The 26,995-nt window shown below is 52.1% G+C and overlaps 2 protein-coding genes across 7 annotated transcripts in view; one reads left to right on the top strand and one right to left on the bottom strand.

The window, feature by feature from the left end:
* Positions 1-5,469, top strand: part of SMOC1 (SPARC related modular calcium binding 1) — a 150,150-nt gene extending 144,681 nt beyond the window's left edge. For 2 of the 3 annotated variants that reach the window (XM_073895427.1, XM_025870476.2), the window contains exon 12: positions 5,162-5,469. In XM_073895427.1, the coding sequence (XP_073751528.1) occupies positions 5,162-5,178 (17 nt within the window). In that variant the 3' untranslated portion in view covers positions 5,179-5,469. The remainder of the gene's footprint in view (positions 1-5,161) is intronic. The other variant, XM_073895428.1, reaches the window with a different exon arrangement.
* Positions 5,470-22,820: 17,351 nt separating this feature from the next.
* Positions 22,821-26,995, bottom strand: part of SLC8A3 (solute carrier family 8 member A3) — a 130,648-nt gene continuing 126,473 nt past the window's right edge. For all 4 annotated transcript variants that reach the window (XM_025870470.2, XM_025870471.2, XM_025870474.2 and 1 more), the window contains one exon: positions 22,821-25,061. In XM_025870470.2, coding sequence (XP_025726255.1) covers positions 24,685-25,061 — 377 coding nt within the window. In that variant the 3' untranslated portion in view covers positions 22,821-24,684. The remainder of the gene's footprint in view (positions 25,062-26,995) is intronic.

A 26,995-nucleotide genomic window follows, 5' to 3' on the forward strand; every position in this document is an offset into this window, starting at 1 on the left:
TCTCTGAGATCTTGGCTGAGAATGGTTCGTCATCTTTTATTATGTGGCTTCAAGGTCACCCTGGGGGTCATTTCCGTGCCCAGTTGGCCAGATGGAGTCAAGCATGGAGTAGTGCATGTGGGGGAGTTTTATGGGCCAGTCCTGCAGGGACAAACATCACCTCTCCTATTTCCCGGGCTGGAAGGGCCACCAGGCCACACTGCACAGTAGGGAAGGCTGGGAGCCCAGGTAAGAGGAGAACATGGATTCTGGTGGAAACCTAATCATCTCTGTCATGATAGAACAAGTGTGGGGTATTGTAGGAACATGTGTAGGGGCACTTAAATTAGCTCAGGGACAGACAGCCTTGGAAAAACTTGGTGCAGGAAGTGATGTCTAAACCAACCATGGCCCACGGGCTCCATCTAGTCCGTGGCCTATTTTTGTATGGCTTGTGAGCTAAGGGTGCTTTTTATATTTTTAAAGGGATGTAATTTTCAACAAAGAACAAATGACAGACTGTGCATGGCCCAGAAAGCCTAAAATATCTACTACCTAGTCCCTGACAGAGAAGTTTGCCAAGCCCTAGTCTAAACCAATACCTGAGGAATGGGTAGGAGATGGCCAAGCCAAGGTGTCAGTGGTGGGAGGGGTGTTCTCGGCTATGGCAATTGAAGCGTGAAGGTGTAGCGGCGAGGGAACAGTAGTAGAGGAACTGAAAGATGTTAGTGGGACTGAAATGTGTATTTGAAGGTGGCAAGAGCTGGGTGGGGGAGTGACGGGGGGCAAGGGGAGAGTCTCAACTTCATAGGGGTAGCAGAGGGCTGTCATAGAGGTTCAGGCAGAGAAATGATTGGATTGGTTTTGCTTTAAAAAGTCATTCTGGCTGCAGTGCAGGAAATGGAAACAACCAGTGCGGTTTGGACATGTCAGGTTGGATGCACCTGAGGGATGGGTGGTTCTCTAGTGCAGGTGAAGGGTCTGGGATGGTGATACCAATTTATGTGCAGTGGAAGCTTTGAAAAAGCTGAGATTGCCCAGGGAGGAAACATAAGGGCTTTTCCTGGTGCTAACCCTCAGTAGGCACTGAACCCAATGGGTAGCACAGGAAGCGGATGAATGACCACTAGGGACCCTGTCTGGGACCTGCCTTCTCCATGGCTGGTTCTGGCCCCGGCTCTGGAGCTGTGACCCTGGGTGAGTGAGCTCATTGCTCTGGCCACTCCTGTCTGGTTGAGGACGCCTCTGTGCGTTCCCCCAGGATGCAGTGCAATGTCATGACTCAAACCCTGCCCTCTGCCCACAGACTAGCTCCTTCACCATAGACAAACCACGCAGCCATTCTGGCTTTCGGTCTCTTCATCTGTACAATGGGAGCAACCAGGGTATCGACCTCATAGGATTGTTGTGCTGATTCAGCGGGACAGTGAGTGAAAACATTTATCCAGAGCCTGAGACGGTGGACCTGGATAGAAGTTCAACGTTACCGTTCTTCTTAAGATTATTGCCTGAGGCAGCAGCACCCACAACCTGAGGCTCAGTCTTCCTGGCCCACCCTCCCCCTGCCCAGCGCCGTGCCTGGCACCATCGCGTATTTCCCAGGGCACAGGCAGAGGAGCAGTCCTGGAGAGAGACCACCCAGTGTTGGTGTAGAGCCCAGGCCCACCCAGGAGCTCATAAGGACCGAGGAGGGTCGGACCCACGGGGGTCTGTAATGACTCTGCCCTCAGTCCCCTCTGGTCTATGCAGCACACAGATGCCAAGGGGAGGCCAAGCATGGTGACCTCTTGTCAAGAGCTCTGGGACGGCTCTTGACCCCGGAACACACTGCCTGTTTCGAAGTGTGGCTGGGGCGCCTGTGTCCGTGTGCATGTCTCTGCGTGTGTCTGTGCACAGGCGTGTTTGTGCGTGTCCCCGCGGGCATGCTTGTGTGTGTAGGCAAGTGTTTGTGTGCACATCTGCGCGTGCACCTGTCTCTGCATGTGTGTGCGTGGTCTGTGCGTGGGCATGTACGTGTGCATGTCTGTACACGTGTCTCTCTGGGTTGATGCATGTGCATATCTGTGTGTGTGTGTGTGTGCAGGCACATCTGTGTGTGCATGTGTCCTCAGGCCGTTTTGCAGTCGAGGTGTCTAGGTGAGCCTAGAGAGGAATAGCACTTTGCTCGAGGTCAGAGGTCACACGGGAGGTAGCATCACTGCTGGCACTTGGACCCAGCCTCAGAATTTCCAGGCCAGAACGCTGTCCCCTCCATGAGAAGGACTTCAGAGTGTTCGAAGTTGGTCCCTTGTGTGAACAGGCCAGTCTTGCTTGCCTGAGGAAGGCCAAGGGAGACAAGACCAGTGGTGAGTCCGGAGAAATGGGGGAGCAGACCCAGCTTGGGGGGGGGTGTGAACGGGAGTAGAGGCTGCTGGGAGCAGGGAGCCACCAGCAAACTCAGGGGGGAGACCCATAGTTTCTAAGCAGGCTGTGCCTGCAGGAGAAAGGACCATTAGTGAGAGGCACGGGGGGGGGGGGGGGGGGGGGGGCTGCGGGTAAGAACAGAGGCTCTGAAGTCAGACAAACCTGGCTTTTAATCCCAGCCCTGGCACTCGCTAGCCCTGTAATCCTCGGCAAGTCATCTAAACTCTCTGAGCCTCAGTTTCCTTGCCTGCAAAATGGAGATGATAGTATCTACCTCATAGGCTTGGTGTGAAGATTTAACAAGATGGTGCATGTGAGGAACTTAGCCCAGTACCCTGGTTCGGGGTGAACGCGCAAAAGAAATTGGTGGTAGTAGAGGAGCACGCCCACGGGCTGAAGGCAGCTTCCCTGGGGTCCTCTGCTCTGGGGAGCGGCAGAAAAGCCACTTGGGTAGAAGGTTATGTGGGGCCTGAGTCCAGGCATTGGTCATCTGGTGTCATGCGGTGCCCTCTGGTGGGCTGAGAGGGGCTTGCAGACCAGGTGGGGGCTCAAGGGGGCTGGGGGAGCACATGCAGTTTAGGAACAAGTGTCCCTTTGGGTCTCCGGGACCACATTTTCTGGAAGTGCCTTGTGAACACGGGTATTTTTACTAAGCAGACTGCTCACTGGGGAGCTGAGCTGTCTGCAGGGCATGAAGGGGTCAGACATTCTGAGGGCCGGACCTTCTTTCTTAGCTGCTCCTCCCCAGTTAATAAAACATCTTCGTCAGGATGATGGTCACCATCCTGTAAGGCAGGCAGCCTGGAGACTAGTTCCTCCATTTGTGAAACATCTCAGCCCTCCCTTGGCCTTGCCCGAGGATGCCGCCTGCCCTGGGTTCAGGCTCCCACGCCCCCCCTCCCCCGTCCCCCGCACCCCCTAAGAGCGTGGTGCTGGGAGGACAGAGCCAGGCCTGAGTTCACTTCACACATAAAAGCTATGCCATCCCCCAAGTTTCAGTCCCCCAATCATAACACAGGGACGATTGGATCATTTTGTAACTATCATATAAAGTTGCCCCGTGGGGTAAATGACGGGATTTTGGTAAAGGATTAGTGCCCTGAGCCTCCCCAAGTGAGGGCTGGATCCTACTGGGCGTGCATTTCCTCTCCCGAGTCTCGGCTTGGCGGGCGGCATGACTAAGGTGCCTCTCTCTCTCCCTGTGTCTGAATCTTTCTGCTCAACACTGAGAGAAGCCGCCGCTGGACGGAGCAGATGAATGATGGGATTCTGTCACTGCCCACCTGCCGGCCCCCGAACCCATCATTCTCTTCCCAGGCTTGTTTCCTCATCTGTAAAATCAGACATATCAGTATCTGCCCCGCTCCCACCCCCCAAACTGGGTTCTGTCGCTCTCAGGTCTTAGGAGTGTGACTGGGAGAGGGGGGCGTTGAGCTGTGGGTTCGCGTGACCCATGGGTGGGCGTGGGTTCCTGCAGCACTTCATGCCCTTCAAAGCCCTTCCTCCACTTCATGGATTCAGTCAGTCCCCGAGGCAGGCCTGTGAGAGGCAGGGTAGAGGCAGCAAAGGTGTGGCCCCGATTCCCATCCTGTAGACTGACCCAGCGGGGTTAAGGTACGTGCACAAAGTCACGCGGCCTCCAGGGGTCACGCAGAGCTGGCCCGGCTCTTGGTCCACTGGCCTCTCAGCTCCCACTCCTCCTCGAGGAACCCTGGGCCCTGCAGGAGCCTCCCAAGACCCATCAGCACCCTCTGGGGCAGAGTGGGTATTAGCAGGGGGAGACTTGGGCCTTGTTTAACTCACTCAGTTGCTCAAGCCTCAGTTTCTGGATTTGTTAGGTGAAGGGGCGAGACCAGATGGTCACTAAGATTCCCTCCCCTCCTGATGTTCTGTGACTTGGAGAACCAGGACCCAAGAAGGTTATGCAAATGTCCATCAGCATCAAAGCCCTTCTTAGCTAATAGCTGAGGGGATTTCAGAGAGGCACCCCAGTGAGGGCCTGGCTCATGGAAAGGGACTTTGTTTAAAGGTGCTGGCCAGCGGTGTCTTCACCCAGGCAGCTCAGGGCCACCAACACCCACAGAACAGGCAGCACAACCTCTGGCTCTCTCCTGAATCCATTCTTCATTCTGGGGGCTGGAGGAGATAGACACCCAGTAAGCTCCACCAGTCCTCTGGGTCAAGGCCCCTTGAGTGTCATATGTTGCTCTTTGTTGCAGGTGGTAGTCTTGGCAGCATCCCCCAGGGAAAATGAGCAGGCCCAAACCCATTCAGTAAGATGCCTTTCTGGGGTCCCCTCCGTGGGCCCCCTAAATGCAGCATTGGTAGTCCAGCAGGAGTGGAGGAGTTGGCCAAGTTCCCTAGGCTCCCATTTTCCATTTTTGTTTGCTGAGGACACGAGGGAAAGATTGGTTCATGCTACAAGGATCCTGCGGTCCCCACGTACAAAGCCACGCTTGCCTTTCCCCGGTTGAAAGGCTAGCGGCTGGGAGTGGTATGGCTTATACGGGCTGCACCCTGCCCGCCCCCCTGCCCCCAGCCGTGCTGCCTCCACAAGGCCTCCTTTTCTGGAATGCCAGACTTGTCTCACGGGCCACTGTGGTGCGCCATGGGGGCAAAAGGATGGACTGGGGAAACACGGGCTTCTCTGCAAGTCGAGGCTCCCCGTGTCCTGCCCAGCCCATGTCTAACAGGCTGCCCTTGTGAGGTAAATGGATGTGTGCGGTTGGGCTTCTCATAAACCCACCTCTGACTTCTTGCTTCTGCTTTCCCTTCTCAGCAGGACGCCTCGTCTAAGGAGCGGAAAACCAAAGGGCAGGTGGAGAGACCAGGGAGGCAGGATGGACCACCCAACACCTAACCTTCACCAGCTCCCCCGGCCCGGCCACATCCCGTGTAACATAAGTGGTGCCCACCGTGTTTGCACTTTTGATAACTCTCATTTGCATGTTTTCTTTTTGGTTTCATTTTTAAACACCAGTATCTCATACCACAGTGGGAAAAGGAAAGGGAAAAAGACTGTTTATTCTCTATCTTATTGTAAGTTTTTGGATCTGCTACTGACAACTTTGAGGGGTTTTTTTTTTGGTGGGGGGTGGGTGGGTGGGTGTTTGTTGCTGGGACTGAGAAGAAAGAGATTTATATACTGTACATAAATATATATGTAAATTGTATAGTTCTTTTGTACAGGTGTTGGCATTTTGCTGTTTGTTTATTCCTCCCCCCAACCCCACCCTCGTTGTGGGGGCTCTGGACACACAGCCCAGCTTTCTAGAACCCAGGACTGTATCCCTAGCCCACCTGGATCCCATTTGGAGACGGACCGCGGTGTGCATGAAGACAGGAGCCCTCCGATTGTATTGTAGACCCCACGGGTTCTTTTCTGGCGGGAGGAGGGTCCTGCCCTTGCTTTAGCTGTCAGAGCCGGCGGGTCACTGGGCGTTTGGTCTTCCCAAAGGAGGCTGGGTTGAGGGACAGTTGGGAGTTGCCCCCAGAGGGAGGGCAGCAGCCAGCACAGGCACCAGTTCTCCCACGCCCATGTGGTCCTGCTCTCTGGACCTCAGGCGGCCCAGGATGCGTCCGTGAGTATGCCAGGATCCTCGTGACCCACTGAGCAAATGATTCTCGGACGATTTGCATTAAGTCATTTGAAAGATTTTCACCCGTGCTTAGCATCTACTCTGTAAAGCACGAGAAGGGAGGCAAAGAAGAAAAAGATACAGTGGGGCCTTCTATTTAGTAGATGTTTGATGTTTAAGCAGTGGAGGGAAGAGGACAGAGGCCAGCACTGATGAGTGCGGTGCCAGCCCCCTGCAAATGCACAAGCGAGGCTTCCCGAGACTGGCCCTCTCAGCCGCAGGGTCAGCCTGGGTCTTCATCTCCACTCTGTATCTCCCCTGCCATCCTGCCCTCAGTGGTGATGACAAGCCTGAGGGAGGAGTTCGGCTGGTCATCTTGTTGGTAACTCAGTGGTTTCTTTGTTTTTCAACCCAATACTGAGGTTCCTCCTGTTCCCTCAAATGCTCCTAAGGGCCTCTAGGCTTGAGGCCAATTTCAGAGCAAAACTGATTCTGGGCCTTCTACTTCTACCCGCTGTAGAAGTGTAGGGCTAATAACCCAGCTAGGGGGAAATCCGGGCCTCACCTTCCACAGACATGTTACTGGGATTCCACTGCAGGCTGCCCAGCCTTCCTCTGCCCGGGTGGCCCATTCAGACAGCCGTCAGACAGAGGGCAACAAGTGACACTTAGCCTCTCTTCCCATGAGCGGCCGTGGCAGCAACGAAGGAGGACAAGTGACCCAGGACCGGTGCCCCTATCAGATTGCTCTTGGAAATCCGGCCTCATCTCGTATCCCACATAGCATTCCCGTAAGTGCACCCACCTCAGCAGACTGTGTATCCCATTTCGGGTCTGGAAGGCATTGGCACCATAAGCACGGGCCCACTCGAGGCCCTGCTCGGGGAGTGCCAGGGGCAGAGTTGGGGGGCGGGCACGGCCTCCTCAGGACATGCTCTGGCGGGGCCTTGGACTAGAGAAGGTTCTTGAGCAAGTCCTAGAGGTTGTCTCAGGGGTGACTAAGACATGCCAACATGGTAAGGAGGAAAGGGAGCCCCCCACCCGCCATTGGCCTGGACCGGATGACCCAGCGTGCTAGAGTTAGATGGACCTTCCAGAAGGCCCCAGCCCCTTTCCCTGGCCTGGAAGGAGCATGAAAACACAGAGAGGGCGCCCCCCTGTGGAAATTCAGAATCCCCCCTCCACAACCCTGGCATCTTCTCTCTCACACACGGGTAGGCTATGTTGTGTGGCTTTCCTTTGTGAGGATGGAGGGAGATATTTGTAGCTTGTTTTATAAAAAATAAAAATGGGTAAACCTTGGTAGCTGTTGCCTCTTTCTTTGGGTGGCTGCTTCTGATGGAAAGGTTTCTTTTTCTTAAAAGTTGGGTGGTTTTCCCTGGTGCTCTGATTCTAGGAAGTGCGAGCTATCAGACTAGAAGGGAACCCTGAAGTGGCTGAGAGGTGTCCCTACGCTTTGCTGCGAGGATATTGATCCCTTTGGTCCTCACCTACCATGTTTGTGCATCTTGGTACAGCTGCCGCCCCCCCTGCAAACCATTACTGGAAGGTCGGCAATGTTGCAGGCCGTGCTATGGGGGCAGGGCGGGAGGGGGGGGAGCCTGCTCCGTGGCTTCAGGCTGGTGGGGGTGGGCACATCGGCCATAATCCCCCTCTCAGGACCCAAGGTGGGAAACAGCTGTAGATAGGGTGCAGAGCCCCAAAGGGGTTCATGCCGTCTCTGGAGTATTCAGGTTGAGGCTGCTCGTCTGGTTCACATTGCTGGGGGGCTGCAGGGTGGGGATTGGCAGCTGAGGGGAGGCTCTAGATGTTCTCGGGTGTTGCTGGCATCTCTTCCTTTCACCCCCTCCCCACACAAAGGGGCCAGCTGTCCCTGGAAGTGGCTTCCCCAACGCCCTCTGAGGACTTCCTCCAGATTTCCTTTGCCACCCTCCGCCCCTCTGTCCTTTGCGGAGAACAGAAGGTAATTCCTCTTGAAAATTCTCCCCTAACCCTTTCTTCAGCGAAGTGTTCCTGGGAAAGAGGGTCACCCCTGCATGTCGTCACGCGGGTTGAGTGCTGACACGGCGTCTTCAGGCTCACCCCCGGCTCAGCACGCACTGGGTCTACACGACGCGTCCCACTTCTCACCACAGCCGGCGAGTCACCGCTTTCTCTCCAAGTCACACGAATCGCGCTCGGGAGTTCAGTGACTTGCTGGTGGCACCCGCCCCCAGCTTTCCTGCCCACTCCCGGCTGCCTTCCTTGAGTGGCCACCACAGCAGCCTCTCCCCCCCTGTCCCGCTCAGACCCCAGGTGGTTGCATTCAGCTCTGAGTGCTTTTTACTCTGAGAAGTTTAGAGTCTCAGTAAAAGCCCCCTGGTTTGCAGAGGCCCCCCATAGGCTTCAGGGATTTGGGGGAGAGAAATAAGGGAGGCATCTGCCCCTGTGGGACGTCAGTGGGAGACCTGGGGCAGACCTAGCCTCTGGCAGAGACACCCAGGCTGGCGTGGGAGAGGACAGGGCTGAGCTCACACGTGAGTGCAGGACCAGCCTGCAGCCCCGTCCAGTCCTTCCTCCCAAGGGCCGGAGGACCATTACTAGCAGCAGTCAAGGAAAAGATGGATCCATCCCGTGTCTTCCTTCACCAAGAGGCTCCTGAGCCACACCTAGCCTCTGTGGGGAGGGAAAGAGCGAGGACATTTTCAGTTAGGACGTGGGGAGAGGAGGATCGATGGGCCTGTGCTGCCATCGGAGGAGGGGCCTGCAGGCTAGTACACACTCCTGGTTCTCTAGGGGACCTAGAGGGGCTGGGAAGCTGGCTGCCTTGTAGAAAAACCCGGAGAGAGCCAGGTGGGTCACCTGGCCATTTGCTCCCAAGTTCCCGAATACCCACAAGGCCACAAGTGTGGTTGCAGACCTTTGCAGCACTCCTATCTTCTGCTCTGTGGCACTCGCCTTCTGTTCCACTGTGCAGGTGGGGACTGGGGAAATGACCTTTCTCGTACAGTGCCACGAAATCAAGCCCTCTTCCCTACAGCCTGCATCACTACTCCCCTTTGGGTGACTTCCATGAATCCATACGGAGAAGGGTCATGCCTGCCCACTGAATGGGGTACGAAGTATGTGACACAGGTTTCTCTTGTTATTTCTTAGCAAATCTGGGTGAGCACTCTGGCCAATTCCTTCTAGTCTTCCATGTCACCCCCAGCCAACAGCTCACCAATGCAGCCTCAGTCCTTCCCCTGTCTGCACCGCCCCCTTTCCCTTAAACAAGGGGCACTCTTTGAGGGTCCCTTTGCCTCGGGGTCTTCCTAGCCACAGCTTTGACTGTAGTTAAATGTCCATGATCCTGGGTGTGGCATTCCCGACCGGGACAACCCTGATCATTCACACGCTTGACGGTGGAGAGGCTGCATACTTGATTGTGGTCTCTTCACTGAATGATGGGCACATCGCTAACCTACTCATAAGAATCAGGAGAGACCAGGATCAGCTGGAGTAACATACAGCCCCGCACCTCAGTGGCTTAAATCACAAAGGTGTTCTTCTCATTGCTGCAACTAATCCATGAGACGTCAGCAGGGGGCGCTCCGCCTTCTTGTCCCCACTCAGGGACCCAGGCTGAGGGAGGCTCTGTCCTCCATGATTGTGGTGGCAAAAAAGGGGAGGTGGGGGACACATGGTACATCGAACCCTGGTTCCTAAAGCTTCCATGTCACTTGGCCCACATTTCATTGACTAAATCACAAGGTTCCCACCTAACTCAAAGGCAGCTGGTAAGTGCCCAGAGTAGAATTAGAAATATTTAGTGAACAACTCCGGTGACCATCACAACATAGATTATCTTTGTGTTTCCTTTTCCACATCGATTAAAAATTTGCAATTTCTACATTGTCCAAGAACAAGAGGCCTTGTTTTTTCACAGTTTATGGGGTGCATTGTATGTCCATTGCTTCCGATAGACCACATTGATGGTACAGTGTGAAGGCACCTTCTGTCCTGTGAGCTCTCAACGCCCACCCCCGCAACCTGGAAGCTACATCCCTGGTGACTGAGGCTCCCCAGTGCTTGAGAACTTAGAGGGGATAGAGAGCCCCCGGCGAGGAATCTCGGGGCCCTGGGGACAAACATGAAATGTGTCCTCTGTGCTCACTATTTTCTGCGGTGCTTTACTGCGCCTTCCTTCCCTTGTGCCGTGGATCCCTATGACAACTTCCAGGCTACTTCTCTTACTTAGAAGCTCAGTTCCACCCATTACAAAACCTCAATCTCCAGCTTGATTTAGATCCCGCTCCCCCTGCTGCCCTGGCACCATCTTGAGGGGCACCCTGACTGCAGGTGTGGGTCAGGCTCTGAGCCCACGACCCTCTGCTTTCTCCAAGGGATGGGGTAGTGGAGGGCGGCGAGGAAACCCAGGAGGGCTCCTTAGCAGACGAAGCTGTCTTCCTCTGTTCGTGCTGGAGGCCTTTCAGCCTGGCGCGGGTTGCCCACCCCGCCCCGCCCCTGTGTGGTGGGTGCCCCAATGCTGGCTGTCGGAGGGGGCCCATGTCAGGTCCTAGCGTGGGGGCCTCCCCACTGCACAGGGCCTTTCTGTGAGAAGGCAGCCCTGGCTTGACCTCTTCGGCACCTCCCCACACCAGGGTACCCCACGTCCACTTCGTTCTCAGGAGCCTGCCTGCGGGTTTGTGTCTGTGATGTGGCTCGTGCCTGGCTCCCTTCTGGGGTGTCCCGTAGGAAACTCACGCCTCATTGCGCCGGAGCAGGTGGAGCCTGCTCCAGCCTGCCTCAGCGCCTCCTGTCTTGGCTCTGCCTCTCCCCTGCCTTGCTGCAGTAGGTGGGGGAGGCTGGTCAGCAAGGCTGTTCCATCGCAGCCGTCCGATGGCAAAACGAGGTGTCCGGCTGGCAGCTGGCCTAACTCTCCAGGAGCAATTCTCTGTGAGTCTCCCTGCTTCTCCAGCTGCAAGGAGGAGGAGAGGAAGCCATGCAGGGATTCCGACTCTGCCCCTCCTCTCTCTTCCTGCCCCCTTCTGTGGATTGGAACGGGGAAGGGTGACAAGCTGCAGAGCTGCTTCAAGTAGCATGCTCTCCTTGGGGAGGGCATCAGGCTCCGACTGTTGCTCTTTGGGATATGGGATACTTAGCATCTTTTTTCTTAGTTTTGGGCCCTAATCACGAATTCTGGGGAAATAGGAATGTGCCCTCTCAAAGCACTGTTATGGTGGGTTTAGTGATAGATGCAAGGGAGGTTGATCCCAGAGAGAAACCCCCAGTATCTCCAGCCCCAGGACCGAGGGCCCCTGCGGTGCCCACCATCTGAGAACCCTGCTGGGCCTGCTGCCGCAGATGGGTCTGTCCTTGGGGCATCTACCCCAGGGCCAGGTAGGACCGCTGGGGACACACTCGTCTTCACTCCTCACCCAGCCTCTGTGTTGTATAAAAACACGGTCTAACTTCCCACCAGTAACCCCTGCCACGCTGGCAAAAGGTGGAAGTGGGATTTCTTCAAGGGGGGGTCTTTTCAGAGATGTGACCTGTAACTGCAAGTGGAAACCCCAGTCTTTGCAGTTCCCCCCATGCTCCGCACTGCCCAGTGTTTAGCAATTCTTTCCCACAGCTTACCATCTCCCTGTTAAAGGTGGGAGCTCTGCCTTCTTGAGATCCGGAGCCACGCTGGGCTGAGCAGAGCTGACTCCAGGATGTTGAGCTGATCTCCCTGAACACAAGTCCCTTCAAAACCCTTGCCTGGGCGGGGAAGGGGCCTACTGGGGACCAGGGCGGTGCTGAGAGCAGAGCAGGACCACAGGCTGGCTGCCCGAGGGCGGGGAAGCTCTGCGGCACTATCCTCAGGGAGGGTGTCGGGGAGGGCGGTGGGGTGTTGGCAGGGGTTGGTGAGGAGGCCCCGGAGGCCGCAGCAAGAGCCCGGCTGAGGGGAGAGAGTAGGGGTCTGTGTGGCCCTAGACACCTGTGATGTCAATTCCCGGGTGTCTCAGGACGAGTCTTGGACTGAGAGTCAGAAGATCGGCTTCTGTGGTTTAGCCACGGAGCCACCACGTTTGGCTTTGGGTGGCTCCCTTTGCGCTCACAGACCTAGATTCTTTCTGGCCCTACTGCGCACAGCTCAGCCGGCCTTGCATGGAAGGCTGCTGTGATTCAGGAAAGAGGGAGACGCACAAGGAGAGGGAGGGGTCCAGACAGGCTGAAGGCCCCGAGGGAAGAGGGGCTAGTGCCCCAAAGGGAGACGGGGCAAATACACCTTCAGCAAATGGGCCAGGTGTGGGAAGGCCCCCTTGGAGGGGATCCACATGATGGGGCCGATTAGCAGGAAAGGAAGAAGAAAATGAAGAGCTGGGATGTGCATGTTTAACGGGGAGATAAGATGCAGGTGGAGGGGGGCAGGGGGAGGGAGAAGAAAGGCAGGAAGTGATCAGAGGAGAGGCTGAGGGAGGCTCATGGCCCGGGGGGGGGGGGGGGGAGGGGGGGGGGGATAAAAGCCGTGGTGGGGGTGGAGGAAGAGGGGTGGGAGGAAGGAGGCACCTCAAACTGGAAAAACAAACTAGAAATAGGCTAACACGGCTCTGCAGGGCTGTTGGTGTTTGAGGTTTTCACATTTGTGACTAGAAGGTTTGCCGGGCAGTGTGTGGGCCATTTTCAGTCCAGAACAGATGCTCAGGAGGCTTGCGACTGCACTCGAAATCTGCTACTGAGACCCCAGCCCGGGTGTCTACGGAGTCTGGGCTCCTGGACGCGTCCCCTTGGGTGCCCCCGGCCCGACAACTCAGCATCCCTAAAACTGGACCCATCATCCCCACCCACCCCTCGTCAGTGCTGGGCACACCAGCCAGCCCCTCCCCAAGCCTGGAAGCCCAGAGCCCTCCGTGCCTCCTCCCTTCACTGTCCTTCCCTTCATGTCCCCCCTGGTAGTCACCGTGTCCTGTAAGGCCCCCTCCTAATTCTCTTTGCTCTGCTTTCCACCCGCGCGGCCACCATTCCATCAGCTTCCTGCAAGAGTCCATAGCTGTGGATGGCCTCTGGTCTCTACCCGCACCCCACCTCAACCACCCACAATGCAGACCGCTGGGACGGAGTTAAGTGAAAGGCAAATGGGACTGTGGTACTCTCCTTCTTAGAGTCCCTCGGTGGCGGGGGGGGGCAGGGAATCATGTCTCCCAACATTCATGTATTGAAGCCCTACCTTCCACTCTGACTGTATTTGGAGATGGTCCCTTAAAAGAGGTACTTAAGGGTAAATGAGGTCAGAATGGTGATCCAATAGGACTGGTGTCCTTATAAGAAGAGGAGGAGATGGGACGCCTGGGCGGCTCAGTCAGTGAAGCGTCTGCCTTCGGCTCAGGTCATGATCCCAGGGTCCTGGGATTGAGCCCCATGTTGGGCTCCCTGCTCCGCGGGGAGCCTGCTTCTCCCTCTCCTGCTACCCCTGCTTGTGTTCTCTCTCTTTCTCTGTCAAATAAATAAATAAAATCTTCAAAAAAAAAAAAAAAAGAGGAGGAGACACCAGAGAATGTGTCTGTGCAGAGAAAAGCTTACTTAGACGCAAGGAGAAAGTGGCCATTTGCAAGCCAGGAAGAGAAGCCAAACCAGAAACCAACCCTGATGGCACCTTGACCGTGAATGTCTAGTTTATAGTACTGGGAGAAGATAAATTTCTGTTGTTTAGCCACCCGCCTGTGGCCTTTTGTTATGGCGGCTAATACAATAGCTTCTGGGATAAATCCAGTTGCCTCAGTTTAGTCCAAGAAACTAAACTTCTTGGTCTGGTCGTGATCTTCAGCCCCTCCTCCCATGTACACTTTCCTGCAAAAACAGACAATCCCCTTGTTGTGCTATTGCCATGCTGTCCTGGCGTGCATCCGGTTAACCCTGCTGTTTCCACATCCCGTGCACTCTGCAAGTCGTATAAGTGACAATGCACTGTCCCACCTGCTACTCAAAGCTTTCACATTTCAGGTCTCCTCCCAGAACAACAGCAATGCCAATAACAACATAAATAATCACAAATCCACTATATGGCGTGATGCATAAATTACAGCAGTTATGTATTTTATCCCCCCCCCAACTCTAAAGTAGTATCTTAATTATGTAACTGAGTGAAAAACACAAGACGTAGTCAAGGTCACTCTGCTAGTCATATGAGAGCAGGACTTGAACCCAGATCTTCACAAATGAACCACTCTCTGCTCTCAATGGCTTCTCCCCACAGCATTGCTAAACTGCCTGGAATGGGTGCTCATCTGTCTTTATGGCTGATGATGCCTCATCCTTCAAAACTTGGTCCACCCCACACGATTCTCAATGCTTCTTCCTGAATGCTCCCAAACCACCCCGTTGTTACCTCAGCACAGCCCTGAGCTTTCAGAGGGGAGTTGGTTAAAACTGGAGTCTCTGTCTTAAGGTCTTTTCTTAACATATCATGGCGGGGGGCAGTCAACTAAAATCTTTGAGTTGGTGAAAAGATTTTCTTTTTGTCTGATTTAAAAAAAAAAAAAAAGAACTAAGAGTCAAACAAAAATATCCCCACAACAACAATAACTATTCTTCTTGTTCATGTTTGAAACTCTACCCGAGCATCACTTCTGTATGGAAAAATCCCCACCTTCTTTGTTCATTATGTGCTGCTTTAGAATCTAATGGTGCTACCTCCTACCTCCATCCTAGCACATATCCCTGCCTGGGTATAATCACTCATGTCTGCTCCTTCTGCTAGACTGGAGCCACCACCTTAAGGCTTAGAATATCTTGCAAACCTGAATGAGGGCAATTATAGTAAAGCATTTAAAGGGTGTATGAGAGATACTGAGATGTTTACATGGGAAGAATTATGCAATCAGCACGTTTGAAGGTAAAATTGGAGACACGAACAGGAAGACACAGAGGCTGTGTTTACAGAGCAGTATTGCTATCTGCCTATTTGACCATGTAATGAGATGTATATGATGAGAGGATTAGAAGGGGGAAGAGTAGAGCATAATGGTTTGGAACATCAGACTTCACTTTTAAACAGGCACCCGATTCACTTGGAGGGCTTGTTAACCACAGTTTGCTGGGACCCGTCCCCAGTGGTCAGGAGTCAGGGTGGAGCCTGAGAATTTGCATTTATAATAAATTCCCAGGTGATGTTGTTGTTGCTCATCTGGAACTATACTTTGGGAATCATTGGTTTAGAGTTTGGTTTCTAGAATCGGATGGATTCCAGTATACATTCTGGTGCTGCTAAGTAGTATTTGGGTGACTCTGAGCAAATCGCTTGTCTGCTCTGAGTCTCAGTTCCTTCACCTGTAAAATGGGGATAATAATCCTTTCTCACAGGGTGGCCATGATGATTCAGTGAGATCATGAGGTCAAGTACAGGGCACAGAGCCCAGTACAAAGCTGGGGCTTATTCTCTATGATCCCTCCTCCTCCCCCTCTTCATCTGCATCATCAGTGAACTTTGGTGCTGGAAGGAACCTGGAAAATCACCTGCTCTAATGTTTATGCATGAAAAATGCAAGACCAAGTAAGTGAAGTGGCCTCCTCCAGGTCAGACACCCAGCTTGTGGAAGAGCCAGAATTAGAATCCATTTTTTGTGACCCTTAACTTAGTATTCTTAAAAGCACTTAATATGATAATCTAAAGAGGGGTATGATGTACAGGAATGGAAAAGTCCCATTATCCATGGAAAAAGGAGTGTGTCTACTGCAATGGTGAGTAGTACATAATGTCAGTATCTAAAATGTAAGATGTTTATGGAGGAGGTTAATGAGATATATTTGCTGAGGCAGTGAAATCTGGTAGAAGAAATAGCATGGTGAGATGTGCCTTCCATTGCAAAAAAGATGTAATGAGGGGCTGTATTACAGGGAGTTAACTCCTTGAGGAGAAGCTAAGGGTGAAGGGACAACTTAATGTCAGTAGCAAAGCCATGTGGACTATCAGGGCAAGAAGGGGCAGGGGAGAGAGCTTCAAGTATGGGAGTCCCCACCTGACTTTGCTATGAACTAGCTGTGTGTCCTTGAGCAGTTAGCATCACCCTCTGGGCCTCCTCGGTGTTTTCACCGGTGAGTGCTTACTATCCGTCAGGCACTTTGCTAGGTTCGTTCTCTCATAAAATCATTGCAAGAACTCTCTATGGTATGCCAGAAATTGCCTGCCTGACTCTCTAGTTGTATTCTTTCCCCTTCTCCACCCACTGTCTGCTCTGCCACGGGAGGCTGGCTTGTATGAACTGCGTCATTGGAGCTCCTTTCCCCTCTGGATAACCAGGAGTCCAGCAGGAAATGAAGATGGGGAGTAGGAAGGGAAGGAAGACAAGGCAATTATTCTCCTGGTTCTTCTGATGCAGTTGACTTGGGCTGGTTGTGTTTTTTGACTGAAACTGCTCCCCTCTAAGAGGCTTATCTACATGACTCTCCTTCTCAGTTCCAAAAACCTCTTCTCCCCCGAAACGTGTGCCAAGAGGTGGTAACAGCTCCGCTGCTGCTGGTCCAGGTTTTCCAACCCTGTCCACACATTTGGACAATGTGTGATTTCAATGTTCCATTTGCTTCTATTGGGATTCTGACTGATACAGAATTGATGGTGGAAGTGGCCCCAGGAAACAAACTCATACGATGGGACTCTGGGTTTGGGTTGGTCATGTGTGAGCAGCCCAAGGATAACTTCCTTGATGAGGGCAAAGGGGACAATGGTAGCTCATGGTAGATGGTGGCATCATGATAACTCAAATTATCACTGAGGGTAGCATGGTAAAATGTGGAGGGCAAGGTGTTGGGAGATCGAGTGGTTCTAGCACCTAGGCACCAGGGCAATAACAGTGATTATAAAAAGTGTGGAGTCACTTGATTCTTTGTATGACCTTAGACATCATACATAGGAGAAAAAGACAAATTAAAAGCTGTGAATTTGCACGTGGACAAGTGGAAGTACCCCCAGGAAACTCTAAAGTAGTCCCTCCTCTCCTGTAGGCACTGGGAGGACAGGTTATGGACCAAGCCCAAGTCACTATGTTAAGTAAATGCTCAATACTATTAGTTCTCTTGAGGACACAGGTGGGGAAGAAACCAGGTGACATGTGACTTAAATTACCCATGGAGAACTGGTGCCTTACCTGAAAATCTATAAAATTAAGACTTGTAAGGCAGCATTCCATTATAAGATGGAAGGTACAGCTATCGAACCCAGGCCAGTCAGGTCAAGACAGTGCCAGTAAGCTGCAAAAACAGGTGACTTAGACTCCTGTACCTGCAGCTTTGCTGTCTATCCTTCAACCACACTACGGTTTCAAAGGGAAGTCCCTGTGATCAGTTAATAAATGAGGAAAAAGCACAAACCCAGTTCGGGAATGGATCAGCATAGCGTGCCAGCGCCAGCCAGAAGAAGACAGCGCCATGCTACAGCCCCACTTGGGTGGTCCTCAAAGACTGTGGTGAATGGAAATCCTCCCAGGGACAGAACATAAGGCAGTATATGTGATTGTCCACTTTGGCCTGAACTATGGATCTACACTGACTCATATGCAGTGGATAATGGGTGACTGGATCAGTGAGGCTTTGAAAGATACTCGTGTTTTACATGAATGCCATCCTAAAACCAATCATGGTGGTGGAGGCTCTCAGTAATCAAATGGATAAATTGACTCAGGCTGTGGATCTCAGTTGGCCTTTTCCCTAGTCTCTCTGATACTTGTTCAGTGGACCATGTATAAAATGGCCTTGGCAACAGAGATGGAGACCACGGTTGAGCTCGAGTACATTGGTCCCATCAACAAGGTTCATCTGGCTCATCCATGGATGAATGGGCAACCTGCTGATAGTAACTGGTAAGCCCTTCATATGGTACTGTATACCACAACGATCAGCTAGTTGCTTGGTATTAGGTTGATTACATTGGATCATTCCCATCATGGAGGAGGTAGCAGTTAGTCCTCACAGGGAAGGGACACAAATTCTGGGTGTGGATTTACCCACAAGGTTTCTGCTACCATCTCCATTTGTGGACTTCAGCATGCCTTATCCATTGCCATGATATTTTTCACAATATTGTCTCTGATCAGAGGCACTAGTCTTAGCACATTTCCCATTACTCAAAGGCAACTGGCTTGACATAATATTGGAATGACCTGTTGTAGGCTCAAAAACAGCACCAGCTAGGAGATAATGCCTTAAGTTGGGATACTATTCTACTGAGTGCACTTATGCTTTAAACTGGAGATCAGCATATAGTGCTGACTGCCCCTAAACTGAATACATAGGTCTGGAGACCAAGAGGTAGAGATGGGGGGAGGTGATCCTTCTCATTATTATGCCTAATAAACCCCTTGAAGAGTTTTGTTTTTTGTCCCAACAACCTTGGGCTCAGTAGGTTTGGAGGCCCTAATGCCCAAGGAAGAAATGCATCCACCAGAGAACAAAGTTATGGTTCTGATGGCTTGGAAGCTGAGCCTGCCCCTTACTCATTTGGGGCACTTTATGCCAATAAACCAATAAACAGAGAAGAAGATCACTGCACTGGTGGGGTGATTATCCTAATTGCTTGGGGGAAATTGGGTTGTTGCTACACAATGAGATAAAGAAGGACTATGTTTGGAATCTGGGGATTCATTGGGAGTGCCTCTTCATAGTCCCTTGCCTGAAAGAACTGGTCATTAAAAAACTAGAGCAATGCACCAAAATTCAGATTTTATGGGAATGAAGGTTTGAATCATCCCACCAAGTGAAGAACCTCATCCAGATGAGATGCTGGCTGAGAGTCTACCATCAAAATGGTAGAAATGGTAGCACCAATACGTGAAAAGCCAAAATGCAAGTACTTGAAGTCTTGACCCCACAGCAGGTGTCACATGGGCAAATGGTTACAGGGGCCAGGTGGGTCATGTGAATGAGAGAGGTGGGCTGGGTAGGGGCTCTAGTGAACTGAGAATATAAACCCTCTCTATACGAGGTGGTCACTTATCAGCTCCTTTGGATTGTTGTCACATGGGAATGCCCATACTGTATGGCCAAAGAAATCAAAGTCCACATTTTTACACAAAATATTTTCATTTCAAAACATTAACAATTATTCCATTAAAAAAAAAAAACACTTCACTGATCAAACACTTCAAGCTTCCTGGCCAACAGGTTTTTTTTTTTTTTTTTAAAGATTTTATTTATTTATTTGAGAGAGAGAGAATGAGAGATAGAGAGCAGGAGAGGGGAGAGGGTCAGAGGGAGAAGCAGACTCCCTGCTGAGCAGGGAGCCCGATGCAGGACTCGATCCCGGGACTCCAGGATCATGACCTGAGCCGAAGGCAGTCACTTAACCAACTGAGCCACCCAGGCGCCCCCTGGCCAACAGGTTTTAACTGCTGCCCTATGGTCATGGAAAGAGAAATTGGTTGAACAAGGATCCAAGCCAGAGGCGTTGATCATAGCAGAAGAACAAATAGTTACCACACAATGTAGAGCAACCCCATTCATGTAACGTGCAGTTCTAATAAAGGGGATTGGGGAGAAGTGGAGTGACAACCAGCTGTGCTGATGGGGTCAGGAAGAACCTGAGACACAGTATAAAGGACTAAGACTAGAAATCAGAATCTAAGGATTTTGAGGCACCAGAAGAGTTTCCCTTGGGTCACCTCCTTTCCAGATATTCAAGAAAGAATGATGAATTCCCTTTGAGTTTATGAGTAAAGGCTAATCTCATTTCTTATAAAGACAGTTTGATCCCCTGTTCTCTTCTGATAATGTCATAAATGTCACATGATTTACCTACTAGGGCAGTTTCCAGGAATCTTTTTGGGATACTCTTACCCAAGAAGATGTCTTTTGAATCACCTTCTCCCTGGGACCAGGGAATTCTCCATCATTAATGGTAGTTAGACTCCTCAACCCAGCTCACTTTACCATTGTGTAATTTCCCCTTTGGCAATTTCTACCAGTTTGGCTCTTAATGGGACATCAGTCCATTCAGCTGCCTCTAGAGGAAGCTCCTTGCTCAGCAAAGGATGGAGACATGGGGGGGGGGGCGCTGGTGGAGGAGGAAACTGACTGGGGATGAGAGGGCCAGTTGCTGGCTGGTTTCTTCTGCCTTCCCTCCTGGCCCCTGGCTGCTTCCGAGGGGCTCCTTCACTGGTTAGATCTGCCTCCTGGGGGCCTCATCTTTTGTTCTGGTGTAGGTCGTCAGAGGCCATGATATTCTGGGCAGAGCTTAGATTTGGAGTCAGAAGACTTGTGCTTGTGTCCTGCCTCAGATCTACGTGCTCCTGGCAATAATTTAGCCACTCAGGACTTCAGTGATAAAATAAGAATAATATCTACCTCTGTGGTTCTTCTCCAACTCAAATACATGTATATACAAGGCTTTTTATAACCCCTAAAACCTCACATAGACATAGGTCAGATTGCTCTTGGTCATTGATATTAAAAATATCTATCTTTAATCACAGAGGGGTTTGGCAGAAGCACATACTCATAAAAAGTTCCTTTTCTTGGAAAATAGAGTGGACACTGGGAAGTGTCTGCCCAGCCAGGTCCGTAATTTTCAGTCTCGTTTTCCTTTGGGTGGGATAAAGCGATTAGCACTTACTAATGGAACATAAGCAAAAGTAATGCGTATCCCTTCAGAGCCAAGGCAGTGAGAAGCGCGTGTGCCTTCTTTAATTTTCTTCCCGTCTGCCACTGAATGAAGAGCACTCCAAGGCCTCAGAGAGTGGCAGAACTGCAAAATGGAAGGAAATGGAGTTCCTGAACCCTCGTGTGGAAGAAAGCTGCCTGCTACCTGAGAACATTCTCACTGGATTATTGCAAGAGTGAGGGACAAACTTTCATCTTGCAAAGCCTCTGTGATCCTGGGGTTTATTTATTATAGCAGCTAATATTAGCCTCGGTAATAAATGAATCAAGGGAATGAGAATGTGTGGCTCAGTCAGTAAGAAGTACTGAAAATGAACATGTGCGAAAGGCTAGCAATGTCTTTTTTCACACTAACACACAGGCCGCAGGGCCAAGGAATTCCCAAAGGACATCTGCGACGCCCTGTCAAGTAGGTTGATAGGCAGTTTGATGTCACACGCACACACGCGCACACACGCGCGCGCGCACACGCACACAGGCACGCATACAAGCATGCACGTGCACGTGTCACTTTCGTATATGTATTCCAGAATGCCAGAGTGGAAGATAGAAGTAATAGGCCTCCAAAGCCATTCAAGAGCTTATTTATAGTTCAGGAAACTGAGTCAGAGCAGAGATGGAGCAGTGCGGGTCCACAGAACTAAGTAACGGCGGCCTCCAGAGCAGCACCCAGGTCTTCAGGTTCCCAGGCTCTCCTTCTCAACCCTTTTTCCTGTTCTCTCTGGTTTATCCCAGCTTCTCCCTTAACAAAGCCTAACATCTAGATAATCCAGAAATGACTCAAAAAGGGGGAATGAATTATAGGTCCAAATGGCTTTCATGACCTGGCATCTACCCTGTAATCAGCAAAAGGGCATTTTTTTCATTTTCGTCTTCGCGTCTGGCAAAGAACTAAATGAGCCTGTTAGCCCAACCCTTCTCCTTGCCTCCTTTTTGTGTTGTTCTGTGTCCCCTTGAACTCTATACCCCACCACACCAACCATCGTGATTCCAGGACGGCACCATATCCTGTTTCAGCGCTCTTACCAAGCCCCTTCATCAAAAGATTCTTCCTTCAAGATCCTACTTAAATGTTACATGCTCTGTTTTTCCCGATGCTTCCAGGATGAGTTAGTGTTTCCCGTGGTACCTCTTTATGGCATTCTTAGAGCACTCATGACATAGAACTGTAAATTTTATTTGTACCTTGGTGGTTCATATGCTTCATAGGCTCCTTCCCAACACTTGGCTTTTTGGGACGGGCAATAGTACATATAATGTCACCCCCTCCTCTCCTGAGTTGTTCAGACTGGGAGTTCAGACAAAGCTACCAATCCACAGGTACCCCAGCCACCATGACACAGCCTCCAACAGAGGATTCTGCCTTTCGGGAATGGCCCTTTGGGGATGGGAGATTGGTCACATTCTCTCCATTGAGAATTCACTCAGAGAAGAGGGACGTCCCAGGCAGTTGCGGGAATGGTGCTATGCAGTCTTGCCATGGTGGCAGGGCTGGTGGCCGTGCAGAGCCATGTGCTCAGCCACGTGTGGGACAAGCAGAGTGGAGGGAGCGTCTTGGGAGGGAGAGGAAGGGGCCAGGTCTGAGGGGAGACTGGGAGGACTGGGGGACTATGCCGTTTGGGGGAGAGGGGGAGCAGACTTGCAGGCTCCTGTAGCCAGCTGTGCCTTCTGTCTGGGGTTCCACAGGAACTCCCCACCAGGCCTTTGCCGCATTGCCCCCCTCTACTTCTTGGGCTAGGTTAATGGGTTTCTGTTTCTTGGAACCAAAAGAGCCTTGGTCAAGAAAGTGTTACCTCCCCCTCTGGACTGTGAGTTGCTTGAGGTCTTCCTCGTATCACCAGAATGTAGCTCAATGCACCAACGGTGTTCGAAATTGACTTGTTGCATGGATGATGAGTCAACGAACGAACGGATGTGCCTACTGGTAAGAGATACAGGGCCCTGTTTGCCTGGCGGGCCTCCTGCCCCACCGTGTCTTTCTGATACAGAAGCCTCTTTCCCCTAATCACTGCAGCTCTGCTGCTTCGGTCCTCCAGCATCCCAACGTCCAGCTTTTGACGGGTGGCATTTCCCTGAAGTATTCTTTTTGCTTTAAAAATACTGGGTCTGGAACACTGGCATCTGAGGGGACGCAGATGCAGACAGGAGATACAAATAGGAGACGACACTTTCACCTTAACCGCATCTGCTCCAGAGGAAACCCCAGATGGCCCCCTGGACCTTTTCCTGAAGAAACATGGAAGAAGCAAAGCTGTATTTAGAGAGATATAAGTATAGCTTTTATTTTTTTTTAACCAACCCAACATTTCCACTGGCAACTGTCAACATAGCTTATGACATGAGCACTGTTTCTTTTTTAGTTATTTTTTTCTTAAAAAAATGTGTTTAAAATTAAACAGGTGTTTTTTAATTTCTCTTTTTTCCCTTAAAAAATGTATTTATGTCAATGCAGAAAGCCTAAAGATCTGTGGGCAGTTTTGTGAGGACTGTGTATTTGTGTGTGTGCGTGTGTGCGCACAAGCGTGTGTGTTTTAAAGCCAGGGCCTTTCCAAATTTGTTGGGAAAAGGTCTGTAGGCCATGGCAATCTCTTTTTCTATAAACCCAGTCTCCGTGGGATGATAGCAACTAAGATTCTTCTTTACTGGGGCAAGAAATAGCCCACAGGCTGGAAAAAGAGCTTCATGAGGTTTAAAAACAAGCAGGAATGTGGGAGAGATGAGAAATTCCAGTTCGTACCTTGTGAAAATGCTTTCCAACGTGACCTGAGGGTCCAGGAGAGGTGGAAGGAGCCCCTGGTTTTCGTATCAACCTCTCAGTTTTTGCATTACCTCGAGAAATACAGTCAGACCTCTTAGTGTGGCGCATTAGAGAGTGAGGGGTTGGTGAAGCTGACATTTCTCCGAAGCACTGACATTTTAAATACAATCGTTTCCCTCCAAGATCTCATGAGGTGGACAGCTCTTCTCCTCGGCCTCGGATCCGAAGCCAAAGATACTCAAGAAGCCATCTATGCCTTTTGTCTCCCCAGCTGCCCTTTGTCATCAGGTACCAATCCTGTTTCTGTCCCCTATCTCCCATGTGGAGGGTCTTCCTGCAGAAGGATAAACGTATAGACACGGCCACAGCCGGACAGACGGAATAAACTGGAAAGGGCACAGAAGGGAACCATGACCTTTTGTTTTAAACTGGATTTCGACATAAGCATATAAAGCTCCTCCTGCCCCAGCGCCAGCCCCGGTTCTTCAGCGCTCCTCGTGGGTGTGCAAACACACTACCACCCGAACAACATCCCTCTCCCACTGAGAAGAAAAGCAGACTGGGGTGGGGGGTGGAGGACGGGCTGGAGCCAAGAGACAGCTGTTACCCGGGAGAGGGGGTGGGGGGAGAGGGGGAGAGGGAAGACGGGAAGAGGGGCAGAAGGGGAGAGGGGGGAAGGAGGGAGGGGGGAGAGGAGAGGGAGAGGGGAGAGGGGCAGAAGGGGAGGGGGGAAGGCGGGAGGGGAGGGAGGAGAGGGGAGAGGGGGGAGGGTGCGGCTGAGCGTCCTGCCTCTACCTGTCCACTCCCGCCTTGGGTTCCCTCACAGCACCTTTGTTAACTGACTTCAGAAAGAAAAGACAAAACCAACAATGAGGACACCTGATGGGAAAGCGAGCACAGTAATGGCCACGATGACGGCGGCCTGGGGGGGGGAAGGGGGGTTGGACTCACTTCCGCCCTCGCCAGCTGCGGCAGAGGGTGCGGAGGTGGCCAACCCGACGGACAGCGGGAGCCCGGCCCCCAGGGCAGCAGAGGGAGCAAAGGAATAATGGGAAGGCGGCGGAAGGGTCTGCGCCCCCTGTGGGTCAGGGACATGGGTGGGAAGATGCGGAGGAGGTGGATTTGTTGCTGTCGTGGTTTGTATTGAATTAAATACTTCGTAAAGTGGGTGTTTCCTCCACTCTGATTGGTTAAGACTCTGCCCTTTCAGTCCCACTGCGGGGGGGGGGGGGGGGCTGGGTCGGGGGTGGGGCTCCTGGGGCTCGAGTCCTGCCGCCGCCTCCGCGGGCTGCTCCCCGGCGAGGTCGCGGTGGCAAAGCGCCCTTCCCTTAGGAGAAGTCCGAGGCGTGTGCTGCGGAGGCCCCGCGCCGTGGCTCAGAAGCCCCTGATGTAGCAGTAGGCCTCCAGCGTGGCAAAGAGTATGTACAGGAGCCACAGGCTCACGAAGAGCCACGTCGTGGCCAGCTTGCAGCCGCGAGGGCCGCCCAGCTCCCCGCCCAGGTGCGGCCGCCGGCGGTACAGGAGCACGCTGATGCACACGAACGCGAAGATGGTGAAGAGGGTGACCGAGAAGGCCAGCGTGCCGGCGGACACGTAGAACGCCTGTCCCTGCAGGGCCCAGTAGATGGCGGCCACGGACCAGGCCAGACCGATGCCCAGGAAGACGTTGATGGCGTTGCTGCCTGTGACGTTGCCGATGGAGGCATCAGAATACGTATCTTGGATGGCGGCGGCTTTGCTGGCAAACATGTCTGGAAAAGGGAGAGACGGTGGGAGCTGCAGGGAGCCTGAGACGCGGAGGCTCCTCCCTCCACCCCCTCCCCCCATGTGTCCAAAAGGCAGCTGGGGCCCCAGGCCAAGCTCAGGAAGGAGAGGCAGGGGCTCTGCCATGAACGGGTTGTGTGACCTTAGACAGGTCACCTCACTCCTCCGGGCTTCAGGTTCCTCATCTGCTGGGGCCTGAATAAGGGCCTGTTGTTCCTGATATTTACTCAGGAGGTTTGCTGTTCCCTTTGGATTATTTTTTTCAATAAGGGGAGTTTGCTATCCCATGATGATCTGCCCAGGGAACCTCAGCATCCTGGGAAGCTGCTGAAGGTAAATGCCTGATTGTAACCATCACGTGGGGTATCAGCTCACGTAACACAGTCATGGGCAATGCCCTGGGACTTGGCATTGTGTTAGGGGCTGGATTTACGGGGACAGAGGACACGCCAGGGAACCATGAGGTATGCACTCAAGGAAGACAGGGCTCTGCCTCTGTAGTTAGTATATGGGACACAGGGCCCTGCAAGCTGCTTGACTTTAGATGTTGGCGTGGATTGTAGGCATTGGAAGGGCTGTCAGGGACATCAAGCCACCCTTTGATTTCACAGGTAAAGGAAAATAAGGGTCAAGGAATCTACCCAAGGTCACACGGGCAGTTAACAAGGCATATGGCCCTAAAACCCTCATGGAAGGGCCCTTTGCATAGCACCACCCCAAAGAATTTCGGGCAAAGCCATGAAATCAGCTGGGTGCACCACCACGTAACCTTTGTGAAGCCCCTAATGCTGCCAGCCACTCCCTGGGCCAACTGCAAGGACTTGGAAGTGTCCCAAGCTCTCTCCTTGCCCGCTTGTCCTGCCTCGCCTCCTTGTTGCCAATTTTCTCGGATCTCCCAGAGAAAACCTCTTGCCTGTTCTTGCCTATGACCTTGCTTTTCCGCCTCTGATCCTCTGCAATTTCTTCCCACGTGCGTTCCTTTTTCCCCTGTGGTAGTTCTGCTCCTTCCCCTCTGATAGTTCCAGTCCCTTGAGGCCTGGAGAACAGAGATCACAGGGCATCTCCCCCACAAAGCCTTCCGTGGATCATCCGTCTAACTTCCTACCACCTAACACATTTCCCTGAGAGCCAAGCCTCTTGCACCACCAATGTACAAATAATCCCACTGCTCTGTGCTGGGGTTTGAGGACGCGGTTTTCCTGGAGTGTCATGTCAATTCAGTTACCCTCTAGAAGGATTTATTCTCTTAGTCCAGGAAGGGTTTCCCTGGGTCCAGCCAGCAGAGTCCTGTCTAATGGGACTCAGCCTAACCCTCCTGGCGGAGGATGCTCGCTCTTCCTTGCTATGGTTAGCGGGGAGGCTCCCTGGCAGGAGCTCAGGCTCAGATGTCCTGGACACCCAGCTGAACTAAGTCAGGAGCCTGAGCTAACACAGCCCTCTGCAAGCTAACCGCTTGTCATTCCAGCCCAGCTTATATAAGCCTCTCTTGGAAGCCATCCACGACCCAGTCCAGCCCAGGTCCCCCTGTTCTATGCTTACACAGCACCTCTACTCTCTTGTCACTGAACTTACTGAGATGATTTTAATTACAGGAGTTGAGTGCAGTTTCTGCCAGTAGCTGCTGAACTCCGCTCAGAGCGGGGAGTGCGCCTGCCCGCCTCCCATGACAGCCTCAACGACTAGCACAGGACTGCCTCGGGCTCGGTAAATATCTGTCTGATGAATGAATAAATTCATGCTTGCTCTTGTTCGGCTTCGGATGTTTATAAGAAAAGAAAAGAATATGTAATTCATCACAGGAAAGGACAAGAGCTCACTAAGCTTCCTCTCCTGTCCCGCCAGGAGACAATTTGTACTCACAGGTGTCCTTCTAAGTGAGGAAGCCAAGAATGCTTGTGAACATTTCTATTGTGACATCTTC

This window comes from Callorhinus ursinus, unplaced genomic scaffold (assembly GCF_003265705.2).
Source record: "Callorhinus ursinus isolate GAN/ISIS: 27379988/994484 unplaced genomic scaffold, GSC_fseal_2.0 scaffold8, whole genome shotgun sequence".
Classification (NCBI taxonomy): Eukaryota; Metazoa; Chordata; class Mammalia; order Carnivora; family Otariidae; genus Callorhinus; species Callorhinus ursinus.